General features: G+C 36.5%; 1 protein-coding gene across 17 annotated transcripts in view; it reads right to left on the bottom strand.

Moving 5' to 3' along the window:
- Positions 1-2491: 2491 nt before the first annotated feature.
- Positions 2492-27530, bottom strand: part of LOC120630886 (kinesin-like protein unc-104) — a 130992-nt gene continuing 105953 nt past the window's right edge. For 4 of the 17 annotated variants that reach the window (XM_039900205.1, XM_039900207.1, XM_039900204.1 and 1 more), the window contains 29 exons: positions 27256-27387; positions 26743-26943; positions 25578-25735; positions 24785-24941; positions 24336-24508; positions 23745-23859; positions 22982-23115; positions 22020-22231; positions 20009-20200; positions 17177-17314; positions 16380-16510; positions 15361-15549; positions 14787-14967; positions 14343-14433; positions 14166-14264; positions 13265-13474; positions 12966-13104; positions 12636-12756; positions 11899-12001; positions 10517-10697; positions 9750-9862; positions 8937-8996; positions 7631-7759; positions 6693-6822; positions 5782-5908; positions 4807-5008; positions 4095-4231; positions 3455-3556; positions 2492-2756 (listed from right to left, as the gene is read on the bottom strand). In XM_039900205.1, the coding sequence (XP_039756139.1) occupies positions 2696-2756; positions 3455-3556; positions 4095-4231; positions 4807-5008; positions 5782-5908; positions 6693-6822; positions 7631-7759; positions 8937-8996; positions 9750-9862; positions 10517-10697; positions 11899-12001; positions 12636-12756; positions 12966-13104; positions 13265-13474; positions 14166-14264; positions 14343-14433; positions 14787-14967; positions 15361-15549; positions 16380-16510; positions 17177-17314; positions 20009-20200; positions 22020-22231; positions 22982-23115; positions 23745-23859; positions 24336-24508; positions 24785-24941; positions 25578-25735; positions 26743-26943; positions 27256-27387 (4118 nt within the window). In that variant the 3' untranslated portion in view covers positions 2492-2695. Of the gene's footprint in view, positions 2757-3450; positions 3557-4094; positions 4232-4806; positions 5009-5781; positions 5909-6692; positions 6823-7630; positions 7760-8936; positions 8997-9749; positions 9863-10516; positions 10698-11898; positions 12002-12635; positions 12757-12965; positions 13105-13264; positions 13475-14165; positions 14265-14342; positions 14434-14786; positions 14968-15360; positions 15550-16379; positions 16511-17176; positions 17315-20008; positions 20201-22019; positions 22232-22981; positions 23116-23744; positions 23860-24335; positions 24509-24784; positions 24942-25577; positions 25736-26742; positions 26944-27255; positions 27388-27530 lie in introns of those variants that run through there. The other 13 variants (XM_039900211.1, XM_039900210.1, XM_039900217.1 and 10 more) reach the window with 11 other exon arrangements.

Genomic DNA, 27530 nt, shown 5'->3' on the forward strand with positions numbered 1-27530 from the left:
ATTACGCCTTTATAATACGAAAACGTTAATCTACGAAATACCCTATCTTGAGATAAAGGTTTACGTAAATTTACCGAAGTCTGAAACTACAATTAAAAGATGAATATTATACAGATACACAATAGTACATAGACTAAATTACCTAGATATTTCATGCTTTAAGTACGTTACATTTGTCTAATAACTTTTAGTCGTACATTAAATTGGTTTTCGTAATATAAAGACGAAATAAAGGGTAAAATTTAATCTAAGTCCTTGCACCGTGCAACCTAAAACTATGATTTAAGCTTATAGTAAATTGAGATTTATTCTTAATCATCTATACGGAAATAGTATAGAACACATAAACGGGCAAGATGTTTTGCTTTGCTTATCTAGTTTATGATTTTAAAACTAAAGTAAGGCCAGTCTGACGGGATACGGCGTCTTAGCATATTTGATGTATATTGCATACATTTGTTAGTATATCTGTAACTCTTCCTCCTACGTATCCAACGTTTAAGTTTGTTTAAGATATCTAGTCAAATTGGTCTTGCTCTATGTTTCTTTTTCTTTTCAATATTTGGCAAGAAATATTTAAAATGTAGCGGTGCAAAGACCATAACATTTATATACTGTTAAAAATACACAGATAAAAAAACTTATTACAATAGTTGTGCGTCCTACAGTAGATATTAAGACAGCCCGCATAAAAAGGTCCAATAGTTATTGTTCATTAAATATTTTAATGTAAATAGCACTTTACCCCATTCCTGCTATCGGTGCACCGGTTTGGTCCCAACTCACGCTTGACCGTCATTTTAAAACTATTAAGAACATTGTAAAAATATAACAACCCATATTATATTTACGTATAGACCGTATATAGCATCAAATGCTACAATTAATATACAATAATAATACTGTTTTATAGTAATCGAGATATGCTAAATTAATTGATTTAAGTATATAATTCAGAAGTTTATAAAATATATATAATATATATTGAACTATTTTTTATTAATCTCTGGCCCCAACCAGGGCTTGTAATATTCCACTGGTATTTCATTTTTCTAACAAACCATGTCAGTGGAATGCAACGTAATATAATTTCTATATATAATTGATCTATTTCAATGAATATTTAAACGAATGAATATGTTAACTATCTTTATTCTTTCTACCAAACCAGTCACAGAATCTTGCGTATACAATACAATGTTAAACTTTTGCTCGGTGGTATTCTATCCAATTTACAATAAATCCGATTTTGGCTAAGGATATTTCGAGATCTTTACGCAACTGTCCCATTTCGGTTACAAAATTTTAGCCCGGTTGCCGTTAATTCGTCTTGAGTGACTTCAAACAATGTGGTCAAGCACAACTTACAGGACATAAGTGCTAATGTCGCTACAACTGATACTAATTTGCTTTTACGTGAGTAGGTTGAGCCATTTAGACGCTTGTGAGCTAAAAAATTACATATGACCTTGGGATAGAACCAGGTTTTACTTTGCGGAATTTCATGATATATTATGAAAGTTAAGCTTAATTTACTATATTCCGCAAAAAAAAACTGGAGAATCTGTATGGTGTAATTTATAATTACTTCAATCTTTATACTCCAAACCAAACAGATATTCGGCAATGTACGCCCTTGACCCTCTGCGCACTCATCATTGGTTTGTAATTGGATGACCTTGGGCCTTCTAATGCTTTTGTCTAATTTTGTTGGCATCATTAAAATTGTGAGCGTGAATGATGTAAGCAAAACCAACCGAACTTAGTTCAGAAATTGATGTGCTCGAAAACGAATTGATGAAACGGTAGTAAGGACCCAGGAACATAAAAGTCTCTGAAGGGCGTCTGAAATCCCAGCCACGCGTATGAAGAAGATACACTTTGTGCGAGATATAGGAAATTTGACGACATGTTGATGATGTGTACAATCTAAAGGTACGCTTCGAATGGCCCGCACCCTTTGAACGCATGCCCAGCACCCAAAGTATTTGACTGCCCGAGGCCGCAAGCCTCATACTGACGCGTCAACCTCCTCAGCCTCAACAGTATTTATTATCCATGTTTCTTGATTGAACTTGAACTTCGCGATGAATTAAAGGAAGACCAAACCCAAACGACTAACCTACGCGATGCAAGTTTGCGTCCTTTATTGACCAATCAATACGAGCCCGTTTGAGCAAGAGTTGGTTGGTTTTGGTTGGTCGTACAGAAAACACAAGAAGACACAGGAAACAGGTTGGATGTTTTAGCGTGGCCTTCGCTTCAAACAATCATCTACCAACATACTGGCCCACTACAGGGCACGGGTCTCCTCCCACAATGAGAAGGCGTTAAGCCCGTAGTCCACCACGCTGGCCCAGCGCGGATTGGGACTCCACACACCTTTAAAAACATTATGGAGGTACCTAGGCATACAGGTTTTCTCCCACCGTTGGAGCAAGTAATATTTCTGCTTTGTAAAAACAAACGCTTGAAGCGTTTGTTTTTACAAAGCAGAAATGCGTTGCGGAGGAACCGAAGCGTACCTTAACCCCGCCAATCGGTTAGGTTCGTTACACACCGAGCAAAAGTGTCAATAGTTTTTGGGCCGTGTTAATATCTATGCGAGGTGCGCACTGCGCGGAGCGGTCTGTGCGCGTACACGCGTCCGTCGGCGACGCGCTTAAAAAACGAGGATAGACTCCATGGTGAGGTCTCATGCGGACAGCTGCGGGGGCGCGGCGGGCGCGGGGCGGGGCCGGCGCGCGGACCGCGACCTGCGCGCGCACACCTTCACGCGTGTATAGAGATATGGACCGAGCTGGCTGGCTCTATTTAGTCTTATACTCTAGTTATACTATGGCATTATATTCAACTTTGACCTTGGTTTAGCCTCTATCAAATTACACGTGTCCCAGATTCGATTCCCAAAAAGGACAGTTAATTAAGAAAAGGCCTTTTTAAATTAGCTTTTCTTCACTATTACAACATCTCATCAGTATTTACAAAACACTTTTGTGTTAAGACCGCTTTTTGGTCGTCTCAACGTAAGGTTCAATTTTGTCAAATTTTCTCGCACAACTTTCTGCGGTGATGTTGATGTGGTGGTAATACACTCATACACACAGAGAAATTTACTTGTTATCATCTTACTGCCAAAAGGTTTCATAAGATACTAGATAAAACCGCCTTATAAAATTATAATAACCACAATTTATATTCTTCAAAATGTTTTTTAAGGTAGGGTTTAAAAATGTCTATGTCAGAAAACCCAGGGTTCGAACCTGCAATTGTGGCCCCGAGACTCACGACATTATAGAGTCTAGGCTTGTTTATATTCAGAGAATACCTCATTATCCGTTCTGTATTTAAGAGCGATGCTTGGAAACGGTTATAAAGACTCAAAGTCAAAACAGATTTGCTAGTGACGGATCTAGCGTAAAAGAGTATATTATAAAGAGGAAGGACTGCTCACCTAATCTGTCCGGCTAGCAATGGGTTGATGGCGTAAAGCCAGTCGTGAACTTCCTTGTCGCCCAGCGTCTGAAGCAAGTATCCACGTTCCTTGCTCACCACACTGGAACATTAAACAGAACTTTGCTAATGATACACTATTCAACACATTTTTTCATAAATGAAACTATAGATTCCACAATGAAAACTGAATACAATGAAGGTAGGAATTCTCTCCGGAAAAAAAACAATTTTATTTAAATAAAACTCAGTAGTGGAGGTGGTTACACAGAATTTGAATGAGATGATTTTTAAACAATACCAAATATTAAATTTTTGTATTGATTGTTGATAAGATATTCATATATATTTTTTATTACTTTAGTTTTTTTTTGGCTACATCGTCTGACTCGTTTGTGTATCAAAGGTTTGTCGGTAGAAAATGCTTTAACATTAAGTGCGCCTTACGTAAGCGGATTTATGGTTGTACAATAAAGATAAAAAATATATGTCTATAGTGAATCTAGAGTTCCGTCCTAATCCTCAAGGATTATCATCAGATAATATTAAAACTATCTAATGAACGAATAGCACGTGTTGTGGCAAAACCACATAACATGGATAAGGTCAAAAAGAAGAGGAAGCCACTCAAAGAAAGTTACCTGAAAGTGTTGGGCATGCGGACCATCTGCTCCTGGTCCTCCGAGTACTCGACGTGCGCGTTGGCGAGGTTGATGACAGCGCGCTCCACTGGGTCGCGCTCGTCGCGGTAGATGAACACGTACGGCCGGCGGACCACCTGCAGATCGTCATCATGGCTTTTACTACATCTGATCGAGGAATTAAAATGGAGTCTGCAATTCGAATATTATCGAAGGTCGTAACTCTGTACTCATTGGCAATGCTATGAGCACTGCTATCCAGAACAAATAATGCGTCCGCATTTATTCGGAAAGTGGCACATGAATGACCTACGTGTTTTAAAGGTGTGATACTTTATTATTTTAACCATATAAATTATATTTATATGGCCAAAATAATAAAGTATTAAACCAGTATTATATCACCTTACTCCATAATGCCTACCCCAGCCGAGAAGTGGCGGTTACTTTACCCAACAAAACTTTCCCAAGGAGGTTTGAAGGTCCGGTCGATTTTTAAAAAATATGCCAAAACGTGTGTCTGAAAAAGTCTTCAAGTTTTAAAAAGTCATGTTGTGACGAACTCACATCACGTTAGATAAGAGCAAGAGTATGACTCAAATTTAATAAAACAACAAGTCTGTCATAAAGTTTGATGAAGCCATGTCGTGCTGACCTTAAAATAATGTAGGTGATGTGGGGAAGATCATTTGTATTAGAAAAAAGAACTCACGAGCCAGCGCTTCTTCCAGCCATGTGTCCCGTGTTGCAGCACGTTGAGGTACCCACGTCGCGCCACGGCGGCCGACACTCGCACCTCCTCGCAATCTGGCACGAACAGCACGCCAGCACTCACTACGCTGTTACCGTGCATGCCCGTGACTCCCCAGGCGCCTGCTGCTTTCTCCAATAAAGCCCGTTCCGGCGAGCATAGCCTGAAGAATTTTAACTTTATTAAGAACCAGCTGTTGCCTGCAACTTCATAACCGTTTTTTTGTGCATACTGCTAAGGGAACCGGAAACCATACATTTTCCCAGGATTAAATGCTTTTATCCTGGGCTGCTGCCTATGAATTAATATAGAGTGTAATCTATCTCCATTCCAAGATTCAGTCCAATTGGTTCAGCAGTTTTTGCGTGAAAGAGTAACAAACATACATATCCATCCATCCATCACTCCATCCATCCATCCATCCATCCATCCATCCATCGACCCAAACTTTCGCATTTATAATATTAGTAGGATAGTAGGATAGTCCTATCCTACTAATGTTACTAAGTTGCCCGCGACTTCATCCGCGTTAATGGTGGTTTTTCCGAATGAGAAGAGTGAAAAATCCTGTCGGAACCGTTTCTTTTTCTGGAATAAAATGTAGTCGACATCAACCTCCGTCCATTGAAATTATTATATTAAAAATCAAGATGACTGTTTGCTTAGTTAGGGCGCCAAGCAAGGACAAACAAACAAAAAAACAGACACACGTTTAATATATTAGTAAGAGCAAACTATGCCCGCGCGGAAACTTTTGGACACTGATACTGACTTTTAAGGAAATAAATCCAGTCTATAACCTATCTCGTGTGTCTATATAGAACATAAAGTAAATCAAAGTTTTCCTTCGGCTTTAAAAGATGATGATAAAATTTCGAGACTAAATACTAATAAAGTACTTAAATAACAATTAGGTTACTATTATGAAATACTTACTCGAAGCTGCTGGCGCTGTGTATGGATGACAAAAGACTGGGTGTGGAGATATCTGCGGATACGCCCTCGTCGACCGGCGTCGCTGGAGATACTGCAGTTTCCACCTCTTTGTTGCCACCTATCCTTCCTGTGACATCCAAATTTACCATCTTCAAGCGGCTACTGATTTTTATTTATTTTAATAATTGCCGGACCGAGCAGATAGCACACCTAATGGTAAATCGGGGACCATCGTCTATGAACATACTAAGCAACAATTTATGTGTGTTACACCAGCAACCACGCCATTCCAACTGGAACACAGCATTGCAAAAATGCTGTTGGGCAGTAGAAATAAGTAATTCCCCAATATACTTAAATAATTTAACTGTCAAGATTTCACTGGAGTCCGATATGGAGCAATTTTTTTTTTTAATATATAGATAATTGCTTGACTGCAATCACACCTGATGGTAAATGATGATGCAGCCTAAAATGGGGCGCGCTTGCCTAGAAGATACCGATTCACTCTTTATTTGAAGGTACCAAGATTATAGTTATCGGGAAGACAGAAGATGGGAGGGCATTCCAGGCCTTACGGTGCGGATCAGAAAGGAAGAAGCAAAACGTACGTCGTCGCAGTTCGATGGTAGAAAGGAGATGATTTAACCAAATCGAATACTCCTGAGCACACTCCCCGAAATGTATCTTGTAGAATACAGCTGGACAGGCAACCTTGCGACGGTGTTCAAGACTGTGAAGTCTACTGACCACAAGTTCGGAAATTAAACGAAGCGAAGCTTACTAAACGAACGATAAATAAATAAGTTTTTCATTTATAGTTTGTAAGAAAATCTAGAGTGTGGAATCTAAGCCTTTTATTTAATCTGATTATTGTAAGTATTGGGTTCTTGCCCAATTTATGTTCTTACCCTGTATAAGTTTGAGGAATTTCGTGGAGATTTCCTTTTCTCTCGGACTCATCTCCCACGGCTCGTAAACAGACTCATCGCGTGTATGCGCGCATTCTGATGCAGCCTTGGCAGCCATATTGCTGACCTCCTAAGGTAAATAAAAGAGGCCAAATTAAAAAACAAGCGGTAGTAAATTTACAATTACCATTTCTGCCCGTCACAAAATTTTAATTTTTCGTGCTTCTTTGTTTGATATCAGCTTATATACAATAACTGAGCAATCGCTGAAGTCTGTTTTGGCTACACGACACGAAATATCTTACTTGGCCTGAAGTACCATGTGAAAATGCCACCATTGAATTCCTTTAAAATATATTGGGATTGAGTATATTAGCATATACTCAATCCCATCCCTATAATATGAATATTGGACCTATCAGTGTATTAGTTAAAACAATGTTGTAAAACAAAAAATAAACTCATGATTTAGTTCGGCCATCTTAGATTTCAAATTTATTTGTATGCTCATAGCACTGTCCCGCTCTCTTGCTATATTTATTTCATACAAAGGTTGCCTGTAAGAGATTGCTTACAGCAATGAAGCCAACATTTTTATTATTATTTTTTGTTATCGCTAAACATAAAATGTGTTTAATTTTAGGTTTTGCATAAAATAAGGCATTTGATCCTAGGAATTATAATTATTCTAAAATCCATCGCCGACGAGCGTAAACTTTAGTGGCGAAAGCGGTAATTCTACAAAGGAATTTATAACATCAATAAATCAAAACAAATCTTCAACTTAACTAAATAGATATGTCCATAGTGCAATTCTCTCCGATATCCAGGAAACGTCGCCAAGATTATTGTATTAATGCAAGAACTTGCTTATATAATTAAAATTTAAGTGTCATATATAAAATTATCTTAGCATTTTTTTTCTTAAATCATCATACCTTCTCAGTTTTAGTAAAGTCGTTTGGTGCAACGGTATTTTCGTGTCCGTGGCGAAGACGCTCGCGTAACGCAAGGAAGTGTCTTGTCCGACCCACTTGCTCTAATCGAGTCATCTTTTCGAGCTCCCACTGAAATGGTTTGTTTAAATTATACTACCGATCTACAAAACTAAAAAAACTAGTTTGGTTTTCTTTACATATATACAGGTATATTTATTATAATCTAGATAAAGCAAAATGAAAGGCTTGTTATCACAAATATGTATGCACTAACCAACTTATTATTGAAAGATGTTTATCAGCTACGCCTGTGCGTTAGCGTTAAAATTAACTTTTGTCATTTACCTTACAACTTAAAAGTAACTCAGTGATGACTAACTTCAGTGAAAAACCATGTCCACTCAATATTTAACCGAATTTGATAAATTGATATTAACGAGATAAATAAAATTACTAAATACTATTTAAACTTTTTGAAACACCAAAGCATTTTACACCGATGATCCCATATAAAAAATATTTTGATTTAATTCAATTATATCGAAATATAAAGCTTCAATACTAATAATAATTCATAAAACAATACATGATCAAGCGTGTTTGTGTAAGGATTACAAATGTGTGATTAAATGTTAATAATGTAAGCTTTAAGCAGATACAAAAGGTAATAGATATTTATTTTGGAAGGGCGATTCTACACTGCTTTAGTAATACTATACATACTATAGGACGTTATCGATAAATAATAATACACCATCAACCAAAATAAGCAATGAATATGATAACAGAAACTATAATTTTTTTGAGAGTAGTATAGAGTATTTTTAGTAGGGTAGGATTATTACTTTAATATTTGCTTTGTTTCTTTCTTTTTCCGTGGTTTTGCAGTTTTGCCCTATATAACTTACCTTCAAGTAAGGTATAATGCAGTTCAAAGAAAAAGAATATCAACCTTTTTTTTTTTTTGAATTTTGATTATTGGAAGACCTGGAATTTATTTTATACTGATATAAACCATAGACAAACTATATATTTACAATCATAGATAGTTTCAAGTAAGCAATAATAATAAAATAAATGTAGATACGCCCTTTCTAAAACTAAAGTAATAAAACACTAAATACACAATAATTATAATATAATAATGCCTAATTATTCATTTGCGTGAAATAGGTGAGAATGGACTGTTAATCAGTACACAAATTACTTTTCAGTAGCTATTTAGTACGAATGAATAGAGAGTAAGGTATACACCGAATGGATGATTGCGCACATACTAAATAGCTAAGGAAACATATTTGTGGACCTGCAATTTATCGATAACGTCCAGCGGCCAATCATAGAACAGTTTGCGCCAGATACGTTTCTGCTTGAGTAGAAAAAAGAAACAATTATTAATGATTTCAAACAACAAATAATAAAACAGGAGAAATAGTTCGTCAACCTCCTGTACGATACATGAAACATACGTTTTTATTCTGGTATAAATTTTTAATTTTACCTAATATTTTGAATATTTCTTAAGATATGTTACAATTAGTTTATAGTTAAATGGACTTTGGTTTTATTCAAACAATAATCTTAAAATGTATTGAAAAGTGCGGATGCAATTTATCTTATATTATCCATTTCATTATTTAAAAAAAAAAAACATACTTGAGTTGGGATTTATGAAGGTTAAAACTAAACGATCTATATACCGCCATAGAAGTTGACGATCTATTAAATTAGGATTTAAAGAACCAAAGTTTTTTAAATAGAGTAAAATATTGCAGCGTAGCAACAAAAGAATATTTAAACTACTAGCTTCAAAATAAATTCATATCACAAACAAGAAGAAATTCACTGTTAAAGATGTTCTCAATCAAATCAACTTTATCACAAAACATGCAATTTTATTATAAAATGGCACAGAAGTTTTATTATTAAATCAAAGAATTGTTAATATTTTTACTTAGTAATTCAAATTGAATGAGTAGAAACAGTCATTTTTTTACATTTAATTGGTAGTAAATTGAATTTAGTTTAATTTTTAATGATATCATAAAATTAAAGGAGTCTTAATGTCTTAATGTTTACTAGTACGCATTATATAGTGAAAAAGGATCAGAACTCTGACCTGATGATCGAATATAAGCGAGTCACCGCGAGGACGCCAACCGTGCAGATTTTCTTCTCCACGTACGTAGGTGCCACTGGTGTCTAACACACGTCGTTGTCTACGCTGGACACCTGTTAAAATGTCAAACAGTACGGTTACTTCATAATGTAGGATCTCTCTTGAATTTGGTCATCAACATTACCACAGCACGGTTCTTCTCTCTGAATAAGAAGGCTATAAGAAGGCTACAGACCGTAGTCCACAACGCTGTCCCAGCGCGGTTTGAAAACGTTATTAAAACTCTCAGGATCTGCCATAAGAGTTTCGATGCAATTTGGCACACATAAAGCTTCAATCCTGGAGATAGACAGAGGATAGTTTCTCTCCCAAAATAGCACCGGGGTTCGGTACCGGAGATTTAAAGAATAGCCTTCGTTACCTATGCACCGCTTCATAGCTAAACGGATCTTGGCAAATTTTGGATGGACATTTTCGAGACGGATATAGGAAACTTTTCATACCGAGAAAACTAGCAGTCCCAACTAGCTTTTTTACTAAAAACTACAGCTAGGTAAAATAGTCAATAAAAAAGCCAATATCTAAATAAAAGAATCGATATAAGTCTCGCAAAAACTCAAAAATTACTGGACCGAATAATTGTTTTATTTTTTGTTTCGTCTGCCTTAATAAACCGTGGACAATCCTAATAAATGAGCCCAAAACCTTGAAAGGAAAAGTGCTAAGAGGTAGAGTATGATAATAGAATAAATATTTTTAACATAAACCTGGTTCGAGCGCCCGATGCAAGCTGAGTTCATACAATCCTGTAAGACGATCAGCTCTTGCGGCTCTGGAACCGAACAAAGCACGACGTAGCGAGCGACCTGCGCCCGTACGTGCTTCACGTCCAACCACCACTACTGATAGGTCCTTCGTTATAATTGCCGGACGACCGCAGTTCTCCACCTGATGGACAAATACATGCCTATATCCTTGATCTCATTAAAACATAGTGTTGCTAAATTTGTACAAGAAGTTTTGGGTTGTCCAAAATCCATTGGTTACTTTACACTTAGTTTGCCGTTGATTCGCAATATTGTTCATTTACTTAAGAAGCAGTTCGGCGGTGAACAAGTCGATAGAATGAGGCTGGCTGATAGATGCTTTAGCATTAATTCCGTCTTTTGTAAACCGTTTAAATAAAATGTATATTACTTCTTCTTTGGGGCTTCAGTTATAGTAGTCACTTTATCCTAACTTTATTAAATAACTTACACTGTCAAAAAAAACATCCTAAACTATAATTATTATATATAAGTTTGTTGGCGTCATCGCTTTTCTGATCCAAATTTTGCATACACGTTGTCAGAAGACAGTTTTTATTACTGTTGCAGAAATGGACAGTTCCTGGGTAAGGGAAAAATAACTTTTAGCAAAGTTCAACCCTAATTGATTAGCAAATTAATTTATCGAGCGGCACATCATCAAAATCTATATACTACCCTTTGCAGCTGTTGTCAGATTTTTGATACTATTTATAACGTCGTGGAATTCTTTAGAAGTAATCAATCAGATCTACACTAATTCCTGTTTTTACTGAACCTAGGAATGTCCTTGATCGAATGCCTAATTATTTATGCGATGTCTATAGAAAAAAATCGTTTCACCAACTCTTATTTCGTTTTGTTTTAATACTTTATTGAGAAGTTATATGTACATAGGCGAAACTAAATGGCTGGAGGCATGTTTTGCCAGTCAAACCTTTGGTAATGTAGACAGAGTTTTAATAATTGTCCTTAGTGTAAACGGGCCTTAGTCCTGTAATAATATACCGACATCAAGCTAACCGCAAGTTCGGTCGTAAGACAAATAATTATCCGATACTTGTGAAACTAAACCTAAATCAATTCCGGATGGCAAAGTCAACATTTGATGATGCTCCAGTGTCAAACTGATAGTACGTTTGGAGCACATTTTGGAAGACCAGTGTCACATCAGTGTATAAAGATTTAAAAAAATACCAGGTGCACCGTGCAGATATGCCTGGTTTTCGTAGAATATACAAATTTAGCTTAACGTTTATAGTTTATCATGAACTTCCGCAAAGTATCGCCAGCTTGTGAGAGAGATACTAGAACGATAAATAGAGACCGCAGTTGCGACTCACCTCAAGATAGGCGCTGAGTGTTATGTAAACCACTTCTCCGTTAGCGCTCACTCGGTTCAGCAGCGGGGAACCGTGCAAACTGCTATCCCATGCCGCTTCGAATCTGTACACAAACAAATTATGTCGATTATAAATAGCCTATAACAGTCCACAGTTGGACCAATGGCCTGCCCTAACGTGAGGATTTGTCCATAATCACCACGCTGGGCAGACAGTTGGCGATCGCAGGAGATGTTAGTAGTATGCCGTCACAGAAAACGGCAAGACGCTGTCTTATGCCGCCCTGCCACCGCGTTCGAGTCTTCATTATTAATTATAAATTTTACTATTTATATTTATTAACAATACCCACTCAGATTAAACTCTTCTCTGAGCGAGTATTTTATGCTTCCTACAAATTTCTTTAAGGGTTGCATGAACCTTGATATAACTTGTTGACAGACTGTTAAAAAAAAAATCTCTCAATCAATGTTACTTAAATATATACCTTACTCCAACAAAATTCATTATCATCGTCATCGTCAGGTTACGTGATGACATCTACTGTTGTAGATAGGTAGTCTCAAATATTACAGTATTGTGTGTATTGCAGCGATTCCTTTTTGGTCATCTGTCTAATTCATCGGGTGGCTCCTAATGTTTGTGTTTACCGGGAGGTCGCCATTCCAGCTCATTGGAAGCCAACAAAAAAAAACATAAAATGAGACTAATTAATGCAATTTGTTGATCCGAATTACCTGAATACAGCTCGATCGTCCAGGTTGGGTCGTTCACCGGGGAATAGTCCGAGCGACAAAGCCCCGTCTTCGTCACCGTCTGTCGTGTCTTCGTTTGCTTCCGGTATGTTTCGTATGCGTCCTACAACAAACATTGTCCTATATATTGCATACTTTTCTCTCATTAAATCACTGGAAAATAAAGTTTCTATGTTTCTTTTATTCTAGGGTCAGTTCATGGTATTCTATTTTTTATAATACCTAGGTGGTAATAAAATAACTAATAATAACTGAATTTAAAAAAAAAATTCTCAATTGTCGTTTTTTTTTATTAAACATGTTTGTACTTACCAACAACAAGTTCTCTAACGTCAGACCATTGTAAGTCGGATGATGGCTCGTGGAGAATCGTAATGCGAATACGTCGCTGGATGCCCTGGTGCAGTAGGAATAACCCTCGGCACGGCAACTCGTCGCTGTGCTCCACCACCTAGAGTGAATACAACCCAGTTAAAGTGACAGGGTACAACATTACCCAAACTACATTTATGTTTTTAAAAATAAGTTTTACTTCTTTTTGGCCATAACTCACGATCTAGAGTCTAGAGTCGCATTTATTAATAAACAGTACTTTTTACTGATTAACGTACCGCTGGTACATAGTCCCCGCTTGGCGCCAGCTCACATATCTCGAACCACACTAGCAGGTCGTGTTTGGAGTGCAAATGTGAGGAGCAGCAAGGCGGCGCAACACTGGCGGCACTCCATTTAGGGCTTCGGACTGGCGCTGATATCGGTAGTGATGGCGGGAGCATTCGTCGAGGTGGAGCCCTGCCCACTGGTCCATCTTGTTTTGCATCCTGGAACAATGTAATTTCATATAAAGTACCTATCGATAGGTTATGACACCTAGCGATATCAATTTAGTATGTAAATATCACTAACTTATTTATTCCGTTCAATAGTGTTCTCTAATTTTTATATTCCGTTAATTTTCCATGGTAAATATCAACCGAAAATATGTAAGACATTTCTTGTTCACGTCAAAATGAGTACAGTGACTAAACACAATCTTTTATATTAGATAGTATGGAAAGTTATTGTTCATTGGTAATTTAAAAAAATTTGGAATATTCATTTAACTCCACGTCTGCCATCAGTTGCTATGTAACTGTACTTATATCAGTGCAGAAAATATTAATGAAACGGCCGACTGGCGCAGTGGGTAGCGACCCTGCTTTCTGAGTCCAAGGCCGTGGGTTCGATTCCCACAACTGGAAAATGTTTGTGTGATGAACATGAATGTTTTTCAGTGTCTGGGTGTTTATATGTTTATTATAAGTATATATGTATATTATTCATAAAAATATTCATCAGTCATCTTAGAACCCATAACACAAGCTACGCTTACTTTGGGGCTAGATGACGATGTGTGTGTCGTAGTATATTTATTTATTTATTATATGTTACTAAAACATAACTTAAATATAACTATTACTAAACTGTTGAAATTAAACCTAAATATGAGGTCATTAAAATTATAGGGCTAACCTTATGTAGAGGATGTTGTTGGTAGTGTCCAAATACTTCGAAAACAATCGGTTGCGATTTAATATATTCGACAAATGACTTTGTTACTGGCACTGTGATCTGTGGAGATAAACAAATAGTTAGAACAGTGGACAATAAGCAATAGAGAATGAATAAGACACAGTATAACCAACATACATTCTGAACGTGATAGAATCCCAAAGGCGTATTCTTTCCAGCGTTTTTAACCGGCTCCGTTGAAAATGCGTCCTCGTTTCGGTGCAGGAAGCTATAACAAAGATACGTTTCAAGTTTTTGCAATATCTGTCAATCGACATTTAAATCAATTTTACACATATTCATTTAATAGTTTTAGACATTTTCTCCATACATAACACCCTTTTTAAATAATTATCACATAATTTAATTTTAAATCATTTGACTTTAGTCTTCTAAGAATTATTATCTTTAGAAACCTATTTGATGAATTGTTTCTTGAATTCTCGACAGTTTTTGTAAATAATTGAAATCCCATTAATGTTTAAATCATTCTGATCCCGTTCATGCCACAATTATAACAATTATTCATATTAAGAGATCACTTAGCAATTAAAAGCAAAACAAAACGTTAAAAACACTTACTTGAACTGGCAGAACACATCTGCATAATCAGTTGAAACGCTATGTGCCTGAAGAACGGTCACCCGGAATGTAAACTCGCGACCTAGCGTCAAATGTTCAGGAAGATCTTCCTCCTTCAGCTCGGAAGCTAAAGAACTATCTCCACGTCCACTGTCGGCGTCGCACTCTGCTACGGCTAGTTCTACAAAGAAATTTACCAATCAAAAAGGTAATTTCTTCGCTTTAAAATAAACATCCACGTTCAAATAGTTGCATACGCTAAATGCCATTGTTTGACGGCCCATAGGCGCAGTTTTCAGCAACCCTGCTTTTCTGCAGCCCAGGGTCATGGGTTCGTTTCCAACAACTGTGTCAGTGTCTGGGCGTTTATATATATATATATATTCTAAGTATTTATGTATATTATTCATAAAAATATTCATCAGTGGTCTTAGTACCCATAAAACAAGCTACGCTTACTTTGGGGCTAGATGGCGGTGTGTTTATTGTCGTAGTATATTTAATTATTTATTTAATTTAAATGCATACATTTAATTGAAATATAAGTTTGTAAAATGTAATTTATGCTGGTTACCTTCGATTTTGATGTTAGAGTCCTGCTCGGGCCTATCTTCGATATTTATAGCATTTATAGCATTGTTCTTGTCGACGTTAGATATCGCTTTGAGTCTGGACCTCGCGGGCGCTATGTCATCGTCGAACGAGATCTTTGCCGATTGTTTCACCCCAGCTGCGAATTCAGCGTTATCTACGAGAGAATTGTCTTTATATTTTGATTATGTCACCTGTTACATGTCAGCCAGATTCAGTTTAACAAGATACAATTGTATTTAATATTCAATCTCTGTGGGGAGGAATATTAATCTGTTTTAGTCAAATTATTATTTTGCATGTACCTCTTACGGAGGTTAGTAAGTAAACTTTAATTATCTTTTAGTTCATTGTTAATATTATCATATTAAATCATATGTCATTATCTATTACACTGTACAATCATCAGTTATTTTAGATGTATCTTATTATATTTGATAAAACAATTGTTGACTGTAAAGTCAACATCTGAGGATACTCGGGTGTAACACTGCGGAAGAACCTCGAAATCTCTTTGGAGTTGAGTATAAAGATTGAAGATATTAATTCGACTGTGAGATGGTGGTAACAAAAAAAAACTGTCTAAATTTGTTGTGGGCTCTTCTTGAACCAGGGCGCGTTTGAAACCCTTCATAAGTGCCTTTTATAAGGTCTACTTCAATAAAACATTTTTGAATTTTGTTTTTTTTTTAAATTTGCAGAAATCATAAATTACACCATACAGATTCTCCTGCTTTTCGCGGAGTATAGCAAATAAAGCTTAATGCTCATCGAAGCTATTTATAGAAATACAAGCGGACCCTAACGCCATCTGTCGGGCTGATTTGTGAATCTAAACCATCCAGGGTGCCACCCAAACGCATACCGAAAAATTCATTCAAATCGGTCCAGCTGTCTAGGAGGAGTTCAGTGACATACACACGCACACAAGAAATATATATATAAAGATATTTTAGGTTGCGATATTTTTATTAAAAGGGTACATCTTTAGAAATGACTCACTTTTTTCAGTATCGATGACTGCCTGTACGGCCACCCGGAGGTAGCCCTTCACGTCTCCTTTCTCATTCACTATAGCCACCTTGTGAATGAGCGGAACCGGGTACAGGAGATTCGACAGGTATACGAAGCTCCTGTTAAAAATAATAACAATTGCATAATTTTTTTCACTGAATATCTTCATCACCATCATCACTTTAAACCCTTTACCGGCCCACTTGGCACGGGTCTACCCTCAGAATGGTGTATGGGTTCAGTAGTAGTAAAATTCTCACACCTTTAATAACATTATAAAGAACGCATTAGAAGCAGTGAAAGCGTAGTGGGTAGGAGCTCGACTTCGCTTTCGGGGGGCCGAGTTCGAATCCCAGCACGCACTTAAGTAATTCAACTTGCTTCGACAGTGAAGGTAAACATCGTGAGGGAAAATGCATGCCTGAGAGTCTACGTAATGTTCTCAAAGGTATGTGGTGTCAATCAATCCGCACTGGGCCAGCGTGGTGGACTACGGTCCTAACCCCGATGGGTGGAAACCCTAGCCTGTAGTGGGCCAGTAATGGGTCGATACGTTAAAAGCAGCGTGGTGGGCTTATGCTCTGAAACCGTCCCTCCAATGGGAGAGATCTGTGCCCAGCATTGGTACGTTACTTTGCACGCCTTCTAATAGCAATACACTATTACTTCGTAATTGATATTTAAATGACATCTATGTAAAGGTGTGGTGTATTATGCAAATAAAGATCTTATCTACTTGGCTGCGGAGGATGAATGTCAGCAATGGATAAATAAGCCAAACTCACCGTCCAACAAGACGGAACCAAGGGAATCTATCGTAGAACGGATCACCGCCGGTGACCGACTCGATGTTGTGATCAGGCGACGTCGGCGAAAGCTCCGCTTCGTTGTGGTACATTTCGCGCATCAGCTCCAGACGTTGCCTGTCAATACAACTTCAAAGTCTAAAAACTGTCTCTACAAAATAACCTGGTGTTTTAAAAACTTCACGTTAACTACACAATCCCATCACACTTGGTTATTTTTCCACATGGCTATAGCAAAAGAGACGGTTTGACAACGTCGCGTATGGCAAAATTAATAACTATAAAGCATCAGTATTTTTTTAGATAACATACAATTTTTTACGGCCAAGTGTAAATGGGATCACTTCGCATTTCTTTCCTTAGATAACTCAAAAGTTTGTAATGATTTAATTGCAGTTAAACTGTATCAACAAATCTAAAAAGCATTTAGCATAATAAGCAAGCATGAATTATCTATCATTTTCTTATTTTTAAGACACATATGGGAACAGTCCCAATTATATATGTGTCTTAATTGTCCCCATTATACATGTGTCTTAATGGGTGACTTTCCATTATATAATGGGTAGTCACCCATTAAGACACCCGCGGGAAGAGGAGGGGTCGTGAAAACTGTATTCTGAACTGCCGTCACTACAAGGCACAGTGTTAAAAATTACTGATGATATCTGTAGAGTTTGTTTCTATTAAATAGATGTCCTGTGACTGACAATGTAGGCACGGATTGGAAGTGCGCCTGCACTCGCGACTGTGTGTAGTAATGAGCCAACGAATAGTTAGTACCATTACAATATCGTATAAATAATTTACCAGACATAAAACAACTTAATTATTTACTATTCATTTACTGCTAATAAACTTGCTTATCTGCTTTTAGTAGATTTTTCGATGTGTAAACTATGACAAGACTATCGCCAACAATACTTTGAAGTTTTCCTCGCGATATCGAAAAAGGGATGGAGGTTTCAAAACACTGTAAGACTTCAAAATAATGTTAGTGAATACAGATATATGAAACGACACGGCACTTATTCTGCTTGTTGCGATGGCACATGCGAACAAATATAACATAAACCAATCGAATTGTTTTTCTGCTATAAAAATACATTCAAACCTTTTATTGAACACTCATATTTTATATGTCATGCATTTTTCTAAACACTTACTGTTCACATAAAGTACTACGCATAATTTACGGTTTATACTTTCGTGTAGGCGTACATAAAGCTCGGCATAACTTAGCAGTTTATGACAACTCAGAAATGGGAGCATAATTTGATTTTCATCTTGGGTACACTAAATATCATATTATGATTCTATTGAAAGTTAGAAGGTGGGATAAAAGTAATAACATAATGTAAATTGGCGGCCATTTTGTTAGAAATAAAAAAAATGTTCACTTTTCGAAGGAAAGTTTATTGGAACGTGTAAGATAAATGACATAAGAGTAAAAAATCTATCGAAGAATATCAAATGATCAACTTCTGAGTTGATGCACATTTTAGCCTTTTTAACGGCAATTTGAATCTTGCAATAGATCTAAATAAAGTTTTAATTAATAAGTAAGAAAAATATCCTTCCAATTTCCATTAGAGGTAGCTCTTCTTTTCTATCGAGAAAATTTTACTGAATTGTATAAAGCGGACAACCATTTGTCAGGAATATGGTCAAGAATAACATAATATATTTTTTTCGCTGTGAAAAACTACGTAGAATAATTGATTAATAGTATGAATTCTTTCAGTATCATTAAGCAGCACTCAGCACCTTAAGATATTACTTTTACCCCACCTGGGTTACAGCATATGCTATGCGGATGTCAATATTTTTACGAGTATTACATATAGCAATGGAACAAACATGGAATGGGATAAAAAGGGTTTTTTTTAATACAATGTTGCGGTTTTGAGATTGTTGCTGCACTGCATTTGAACATCAAAGCAGAGGAAGCCTTACAAAAGCGTGACTTGAGCAGACACGTTCGACATTCTAAGTGTACTTTTTTTTTCATTTTTTGGCAGAAACAAAACAGTTGAGAAAACTTCGACCTTTGGACTGGCAATAAGTCCATAAATCGCTTTCCGAGTTTACGGTACGTCGACATTTGTTAATTATTTTTAAAATAATTCCAAATATTATCCAAACAAAGAGATTAATTGATTTATTTCGTGCCTACTTCAACAGAGTTTACCGAAGTAGATACGAACAAAAGGAGAGACAAATCTAACTCCCACTAAACCTTGAACAAAAATTAACTTCTAACATTTCGTTTTGCCGCGAATTTTTAGCAGGAAATGATTTTTAAATGCTAAAAATTCAATATGTACTTCAAAGTAATCGAAAACACTGTATCAGAAGAACAGTGTGCTGAGTGCGAGATTTTTATCTATTCGACGATCGCGGGCAAGTTAACTTTGATTTGTATGGCGTCGAAAGAGCGCAATCGAGGGACCAGAGATGGCGGTCTTTCGACGCCATACAAATCATAGTTAACTTTTACGCGATCAAAAAGATAAAAATCTCGCAGTCAGCACACAGAAGCGGTCAGGGGCTGTGTCAGTAGTGGGTATTGTGGAGACACTGGTCTCCAGCACAGTGGCATTCCATGACACTTTTCATACAATATCTATAGAGTCACTTAAAACAGACTGACTTGAAGTTTCAAAAGTATAAGCACTATTGAAACGTCAAGTCAACTGGAACGAAATGAATTTTTGATTTTTAATTTTGAAAACCCAGCCAGTCTTAGCCCCAGACCACATCAGCCTGGCTTATTGAAGTTCTGCTTTGTTTCTCCCATGAGGCACAAACCTCGAGGGCAGTAGGTTCGCTAGTGAGAGTCGCGTGTTGTTCGCACACGTTGAGATACATTGTAGTATGTCCGAGTCGGTTGGTGGCGGGATGGCGGGCGGCGGCGACGGCACCGGCGTGGCGGGCTCGTCCTCGTCCGCGTACGCGCTCTCGTTCATGTTGTATATTTGGCGCATGAGCTCCAACCGATGGCTATGTACAATACATGTAACAATACACCCGCCTTGCAGTCGCGTAACCCAACACGAATTACAAAAAACAAAATCGGTGTCCGGCTGTGTCGTGGACACGGCCGTGTTTTGCGTGTACGTGTTTTATATACGCCATTGTTAGATAGATTTTGACAAGGGCTGACAATGAAAACGCAAACGAACGTCGCGTTTCTATGCGTTACAGTTTAAATAAAACGATTGGTGTAAATAAGTATTAGATACAGGACATAAAAGTAACCATAATTTGAAAAACATTTAAATTGATTGTAAATAAATTTATGGAAAAAATGATGTGCGAAAATATTTTAATATTCTGAGACACCATAGAAGACAACAATTATATAGATGTTATGGTTTAACAATTAAAAAGTCCTTTATTATTAGATATTCAATATGATATATTTTGAGTTTCAAATTTGATTTTGCATCAAAACTATTACAAAACAATTACCATTAAGAGTATCATTCAAACCCCTATATTATTACCCTATAAATAAATTTGTAAAATCTTTATTTAAAAAATTTATTCAATTTAGACATATACCTTTTCTAAATCCCAACCTAAATACACTAGCTTAAAAAAATAGCATCTTGCTGAAAACTTTTCGTACAAACTTTACTCGTCGAAGCCGCTGGATGAATCTAAATCTACACAAAGTATTAATAACTATCTCCTATAACATTCTAAGTTATTAAAAATTCTCATTCATTGTAATGTCCTAAAATATCATAATTACAAAACAATAAAAACTATTTTATTAAATATATAAAGCGTAAGGGAAAAAAGAAAATAAAAGGCAGCAAAATAAGAAAGCGCTATCCGTATATAACATATTACACAAACTAGACATTAAATGGTAATTCTATAGAGAAAAATGTACTTACCTAATAAAATACGGTCATACATACAATATTATATACCAATAACCATACTCAAGAAGCACGCAAGGGACACTTTTTTATAATTTGATACCACCCCTGCAGCGTAAGATTTCCCATTAAAATCATAAAAAAATAATAAACAACACAATACAACGCAAATAAAAACAAATGGGTATATTTAAATACTAAATAAAATGTAGATATATATATATATATATATATATATATATAGATATTATATATATATATATAGATATTATATATATATATATATCACGTACGGTACGTAATACGATAAATAATAAATAAAAACGCTTTTAAAATGAAAATATAACCTAGAATATATAATTATCTGGTTGTACCTAGTATATATTTATTATATATATATATATCCTACAATTAAGAATATATGATTACGACAGATTGATGCAGTATTGCAGTACGATTCTCACAACTGGGAATTGTTTGTGTGATGAATATGAATGTTTGGGTAAATATTCATCAGTTATCTTAGTACCCATACCCAACCGACTCTTACTTTGGGGCTAGAAGACAATGTGTGTATTGTCGTTATATAATTATTTATTTCTTTTAGGACTATCCATATTCTATATCTTTGTCTTAAATATACGTAATAAAAAATATAAGTGAAATTTAAAAAACGTAACAAGGAAACAAGTATTCAGACGGTTTTACCGTTACTTTGTAAGACCCTAATGTCTGAAAACTACCTGAATGTGGGCCTTTTCGTTTAGCTACGTCCAATTTTTTTTTAAAGGTGATTTCTGTTAGAGTGTGACAAAACACTGCATAACTATCCCGTCGCTATACCAAGTTTATTAATGAGGCCCCAAATATTTTACTAGATATGTCTATAAACGTTAGAGCAGGAAGTCTTGTATAGTTTTTCAACTTACCGCAACTTTTCGAGAGTCCAATAATGCGTAGCCCCATTCTTAGTGTCGGTAACTTCAACGGCTACGACGGTAGGTGCGGAAGGTCGGTACTCGTCATCTGCATCGTCTCTTGGCGCGAGTTCAGCGGGCAGGGGCGAATAGGGCGTGTCAGTTAGCAGAGTAAATTGGAATTGGACCTTCTTGCGTAATTCCACTGATATTGCGTTTGCTTCCTGTTCGGTGAGAGATTCGTTTTTGAATAGTGATCATCAATAACAATTTGAACATACTACTAAAGTAGAAAAATGTGTTATTTTCTAAGGTTTATAGTTTGCACAATCAATCCCAGAATTAGTTTTTAGGTTGGCAAATTCAATAGGTTACTTTTACTGTTAGAACACTACGCAACGGCTGAATCCTTTTACCAGACCACTTTTAAGTCCTAAATTATAGGTCGCCGAGCGGAACAAATTGTTACAAAGGACCATATTAGTACCTAATACCAAATCCGAATCTACGAAACGACAATGTCATTTTGAAAACAGTCATAAACCAAAAATTTTCTGGAGCATTCCATTTATTTTAGATTTTCGTTACAAAGGTAGGCCTTGAGATACGTTGTATAGAAGCAGGCGTACGTTACGTCTGAGTCTGTCTGTTCTGAGAAGTGAAGCCACTTCTAAGTTATCAAGTGTGACACTGAGTGACCGCGACCACATATTTGGACTAAAGTTAACCTGCGATTGTAAGTGCGTCCTTGAACATTGGATTGAAGGGCTGATTTAAGTATTATCAGAACTATCAGGTGTTTTCAATCCAAATCTGAGCACTTTGATGAGCCAGAGTTTTGATTGCATGTTTGTTCTCTTTTAGTAGATTAGTAGATTTAATATATAGAGTTAGTATCTGCTGTCTCAGCTAGAGTTATGAATTGTATGAGAATGGTTTATTAAATCAGTAAACCTGGTGGAGTCTTCACTAACCTTGAGGAAGATAGCGTTGCCCCATAGGTCGTCTCTCAGTGATGTGAACTGATGGTACTTCCACTTGCGGAAGGCCCACGCCGCCAGTCCCACCTCGCGCGCCGACCAGCACTCTGTCTCAAACAGGGGATTCACTACCCCATAACACAACGTTACAAATGCTTTACTACGCAAGAGCTTGCCCGGAAGCGGCAGTTGGCGTTAACCCTTGACTGTAATCTCACCTGTTGGTAAGTGATGATGCAGTCTATGATGGTAGTGGGCTAACCTGTTTTATAATAAAAATACCCCAAATCGATTTCTATGCGACATCGTACCGGAACTCTAGATCCTTTACCGGCACTTCTTCTTCGGAAGGGAGGGTTAATTGCCACGACCGAAGGCTTCGCAGACCAGCAAAAATGCAAAAGTTATAAATTTTCCGATAACTCCTGCCGGGATCGAACCCGGAACCAGCCACTTAAAGGCTGCAACGCTCCCCATCAGAGCCATGGAGATCGACATAATCCATCGGTTCACTAAAGTTTATCACGGCACTTCGGAAAGAGTTAATTTGAGCGTGTCAAGTCTAGTAAAACGCACTTGGCCAGCGAGTTGAAATACGTACTACACCCGACATAAGGATCTTTGATTTTTTATTAGTAGAACAGATAGAGATTAGGGAGTATTAAAAATACTCTAAGCCAATTGTTAAACTCTCAAATATTATTATTAGTATATTAATAATTTGACCTAAGGATTACAGTTATTCAAAATATCTCACCGAATATATCCTCGTCGTTATGGAAGTCCTCCGGTGTGTAGGAGCTGTACATCGACATCGTGACACTCTGCTCCTCGACTTGTCGTTGCAAAGCGTCTATACGAGCTTCGTAATTCTGGCAAAGTTTATTAAAAAAATATTGAAATCCTTCTCTCAGTGCGGTCAAACCGTCCGATCCAATAATGTTCACTTTCTTGTACATTTTGCTCTATCAGCGCTGTCTGAACGATAGAATAATTTCAAATATCAAAGTCAGAAATATTGCAATCCGTCGACCCACTTGAAAACTTAAGAGCTGGCGTAAGTATTTCTTCACCTGTCCTAAAATTCGGAATTTTGACGGAAGATTGACGGAATTCGTAAATAATGTAGTTTTATAACGAAAATGATTTGCAAGCAAATTATTTTTTAGAACTTGATAGTTAACATATCAATCAATTCAAAAGGTCGAGTTTTCACATTGTAGCGTTTGAAATCATCACAGAAATTTCGGAACAAATACTTTCCTACTTGGCTGGCTCAGTAGCTCTAAATGGTTCTTTGACGTAATCGACGCAAAAGTGTTATAACACATGACCACAATAAAAATACCTTTCGTTGCTCTTCAAACTGTTGATCAGCATGTTCCTTTTCCCTGCGGAATTGTTCCTCTAAAGCCATAAGCCGCTTCTGCATCTCAGCCTTAAGATCAATTCCTTGTTTCTCCAGCAATTCGCACTGTGCAAAGTCCCAGTCGACGTTTTCGGTGGTTGTTTCACTCGGGACTAAGGAATTAACCACTGATTAAGAAGTTTTCCGTTAAATTGAGAGAATGGAATGGTTTGAAAGCTAACAGATGTTTGAAAAAAATTGGTTCGAATAATAAAACAGTTTCATATCCTTTTTTTTTTGTAATGTACACTACACTCGCAGCTAAATTCCACGCGACCACATAAAATTTGAATCGAACTTTATCCATAACTTTATGTAACTGAAGATATCTTCAATGTATTTTTGTAACAAAACTAGCATTTGAAGCAAAATATTTGAAAAAAACTTACCATCTTTGTTAGTTTCAGTGTTGCTGTTACCATCGTTGAGCTCCTTATTCGACGAAACGATTTCCTCACGTGGCTGTCCGGGATGTGTGAAACGGAATACGTGATTCTTGCCTAGGATTACGCGGGAGCCGGTCTTTAAGATGGTTGGCTCGTTTATCTAGAAACCAAAGAAATATATATTATACTAGCTGACCCCAGAGCCATCCGTCGGGCTGATTTATGAATATAAACCATCCAGGGTGCCACCCAAACGCATACCGAAAAATTCATTCAAATCGGTCCAGCCGTCTAGGAGGAGTTCAGTGACATACATACGCACACAAGAAATATATATATAAAGATAAGCTGGGTCCCTTCCCACTAAAATCACGATCAGAATCTGTAATCTTAAAGTCTACCACTTGAGCCCAAATGTAATAACTGCAGGAATGCAGGAAAAGGTGTGTCCTGGTGTGTGATATTGAATTCAACTTAAATCTTATTTATTAATTTTAATTATTTAACCTTCATTGTTTATTTTGCCAAGCACATACATATATGTAATACAAATGTAAACAAGAAAAAGATTACTGATTCGTTTCGTAGGAACTTATTCTCAACTTCTCAAGGTCACTTTTACACACTACTGACAGCATAACACGTTATTGATCACAGTCTAAAATATGGTACGACTCACAATCTGTTTCGCTTGCTTAGCATTAACAACATTATACTTCCTCCTCTACCACCTTCTCAGATAAATAAACCGAAGTTTGACTTAACATTTGAATTAACATATGTAAAAAAAACTCACCTCACGTCCATTTACGTAGACCAAAGCGCCATGGTGTGGTATGAGACAGATCACGCCATCCGTGTTCTCGAATATACAATGCTCACTGAGTATATGTGATCCGCAGAGCTGTATGTCTTGTGGAACATTTCCTTCGGCCGTACCCAGACGAGTTATTCCTACGAAATGTTATTATCGTTAACAGTTTCCTCCTTATGAAAATAAAAAAACATTCTGCGAAAGTTGCAAGACCTACTTGTACATTCGGAAAGTTTTGAATTCAAGCAAGAACTTGTGATTCTAGAAACAATTGACATTCACAAACGCGTATAAATATAAAGAAAATCAAGAATACATGTTTAGTGGCCTAATTAAGAAATGTTGAAATTCAAATGTTTGCTCATGACGAACTTTTATAAGCACTAGAAAACTTTAAAACATAACCAAAAGCGAGATTTCAAAGGAAATTCCCAGAGCGAAGAAAATGTTAAGCATTAAGAGTTTTATTTTAATTACATGTTACGTTGTTCAGTCACTAAAGAATAATAGAATAAAATGTGTTAATGGAGAACATGTTGACTTTATAGGAATATAATTCAAGCGAAACAATCTTCAAGTGTGTCATTTGATCTCGCAATCTGATCTCCGGGTAGAAGCGTAGATAACATAGGTAGAAAGTATAAAGAGCAGTAGTACTTTGAATTAACATAACAAGAAAATGGACAAAAGAAATGCGACATTAAGGGGCTATTGCAAGAAGTTATATAGATTTAAAAATGGAAAGGATAGATTTATTCACTCTTGTGTATCAAGTTACAAGTAATAATAATAGTCTGTATTGCGTTTTATTTACAACGGATTCTTATAATCTGAGGAAGGATAACAACTGTATTAGTTAAAAACTGTTTTACAGCTATTGACGCCCACGGTTTGCTTATATACAAAACAAAGAAATCAAGAAAGACATTAATTTGTTTATCATGAAACCATTTTTTAACAGATTATAAATTTTAACAATATAATATTGTATACATAAAATTTAATGAATTCAAGATCCATTAGAATGCTCCAGAAATATAATGGTAACTACGGATCCCATTATATTTCATTATTTGGTACACCAAATAATCAACTTAACTCCTAAAAATATCAATAAACGTATGTTTTAAAAATCATATTAACTTACCGTCTTTTATGTAATAAAGTAGACATTCGGAGAGATTGGGGTCTTCATTCAAATTAACCAGATGCGGAGTTTTCTTCGGCGAGTAAACACCCACTGTGACACCCTCTTTGACCGCAAGACCCATTTCCGCGAACACAGCCTCACGTTGTACACGGATCTGTTCCGTACGTTTAAGCTTCTCCTCCCACGTTTCGTTGAGTTCTAGTACACAGAAATTATATTTTTATGTTTGCACACTTGAACCGTCTTATTTTGCTTAACGGGTTTAAGCTTTTTTTTCGGAATAATTCCTGCAATCTTTATTTAAGACATTATACGATCGATAAATCCGTGTGCCTTTAATGCTACCTGGTGAAAATCTGGATCACATAAACACAAAATTATTTTCTTTAACCACTGTTTGCTGTAGTACTTTACCATAGGAAAGAAGATTAAAGCGAACTAACCGTCAAGAAATTCATGAATTTCAATGTTTTAACATTTTAAAATACAGATTGAGATCTACATTTTTACCTGCGATAAGCTTCTCTGATGCTTGTAGCTGATCCACGGCCTCCTCAGCAATGGTGGTGGCAGCTCTTGATAACTTGGGGGACAGTGCTTCCGATTCACTCTTCTTGCGCATTGGCGATGCATTCTCCTCACCTGTATTATTGTACAGTATACGTGTATGTTTGATATGGACAATTATAGTTAAGCTCTAGTTTGTTTTGTCAATCTTTTGAGGCATATGTTTGAGGATTTTAATAATTTCATAGACTAAAAAACTATTTATTTATTTAAATCTC

This window comes from Pararge aegeria, chromosome 17 (assembly GCF_905163445.1).
Source record: "Pararge aegeria chromosome 17, ilParAegt1.1, whole genome shotgun sequence".
Taxonomy (NCBI): Eukaryota; Metazoa; Arthropoda; class Insecta; order Lepidoptera; family Nymphalidae; genus Pararge; species Pararge aegeria.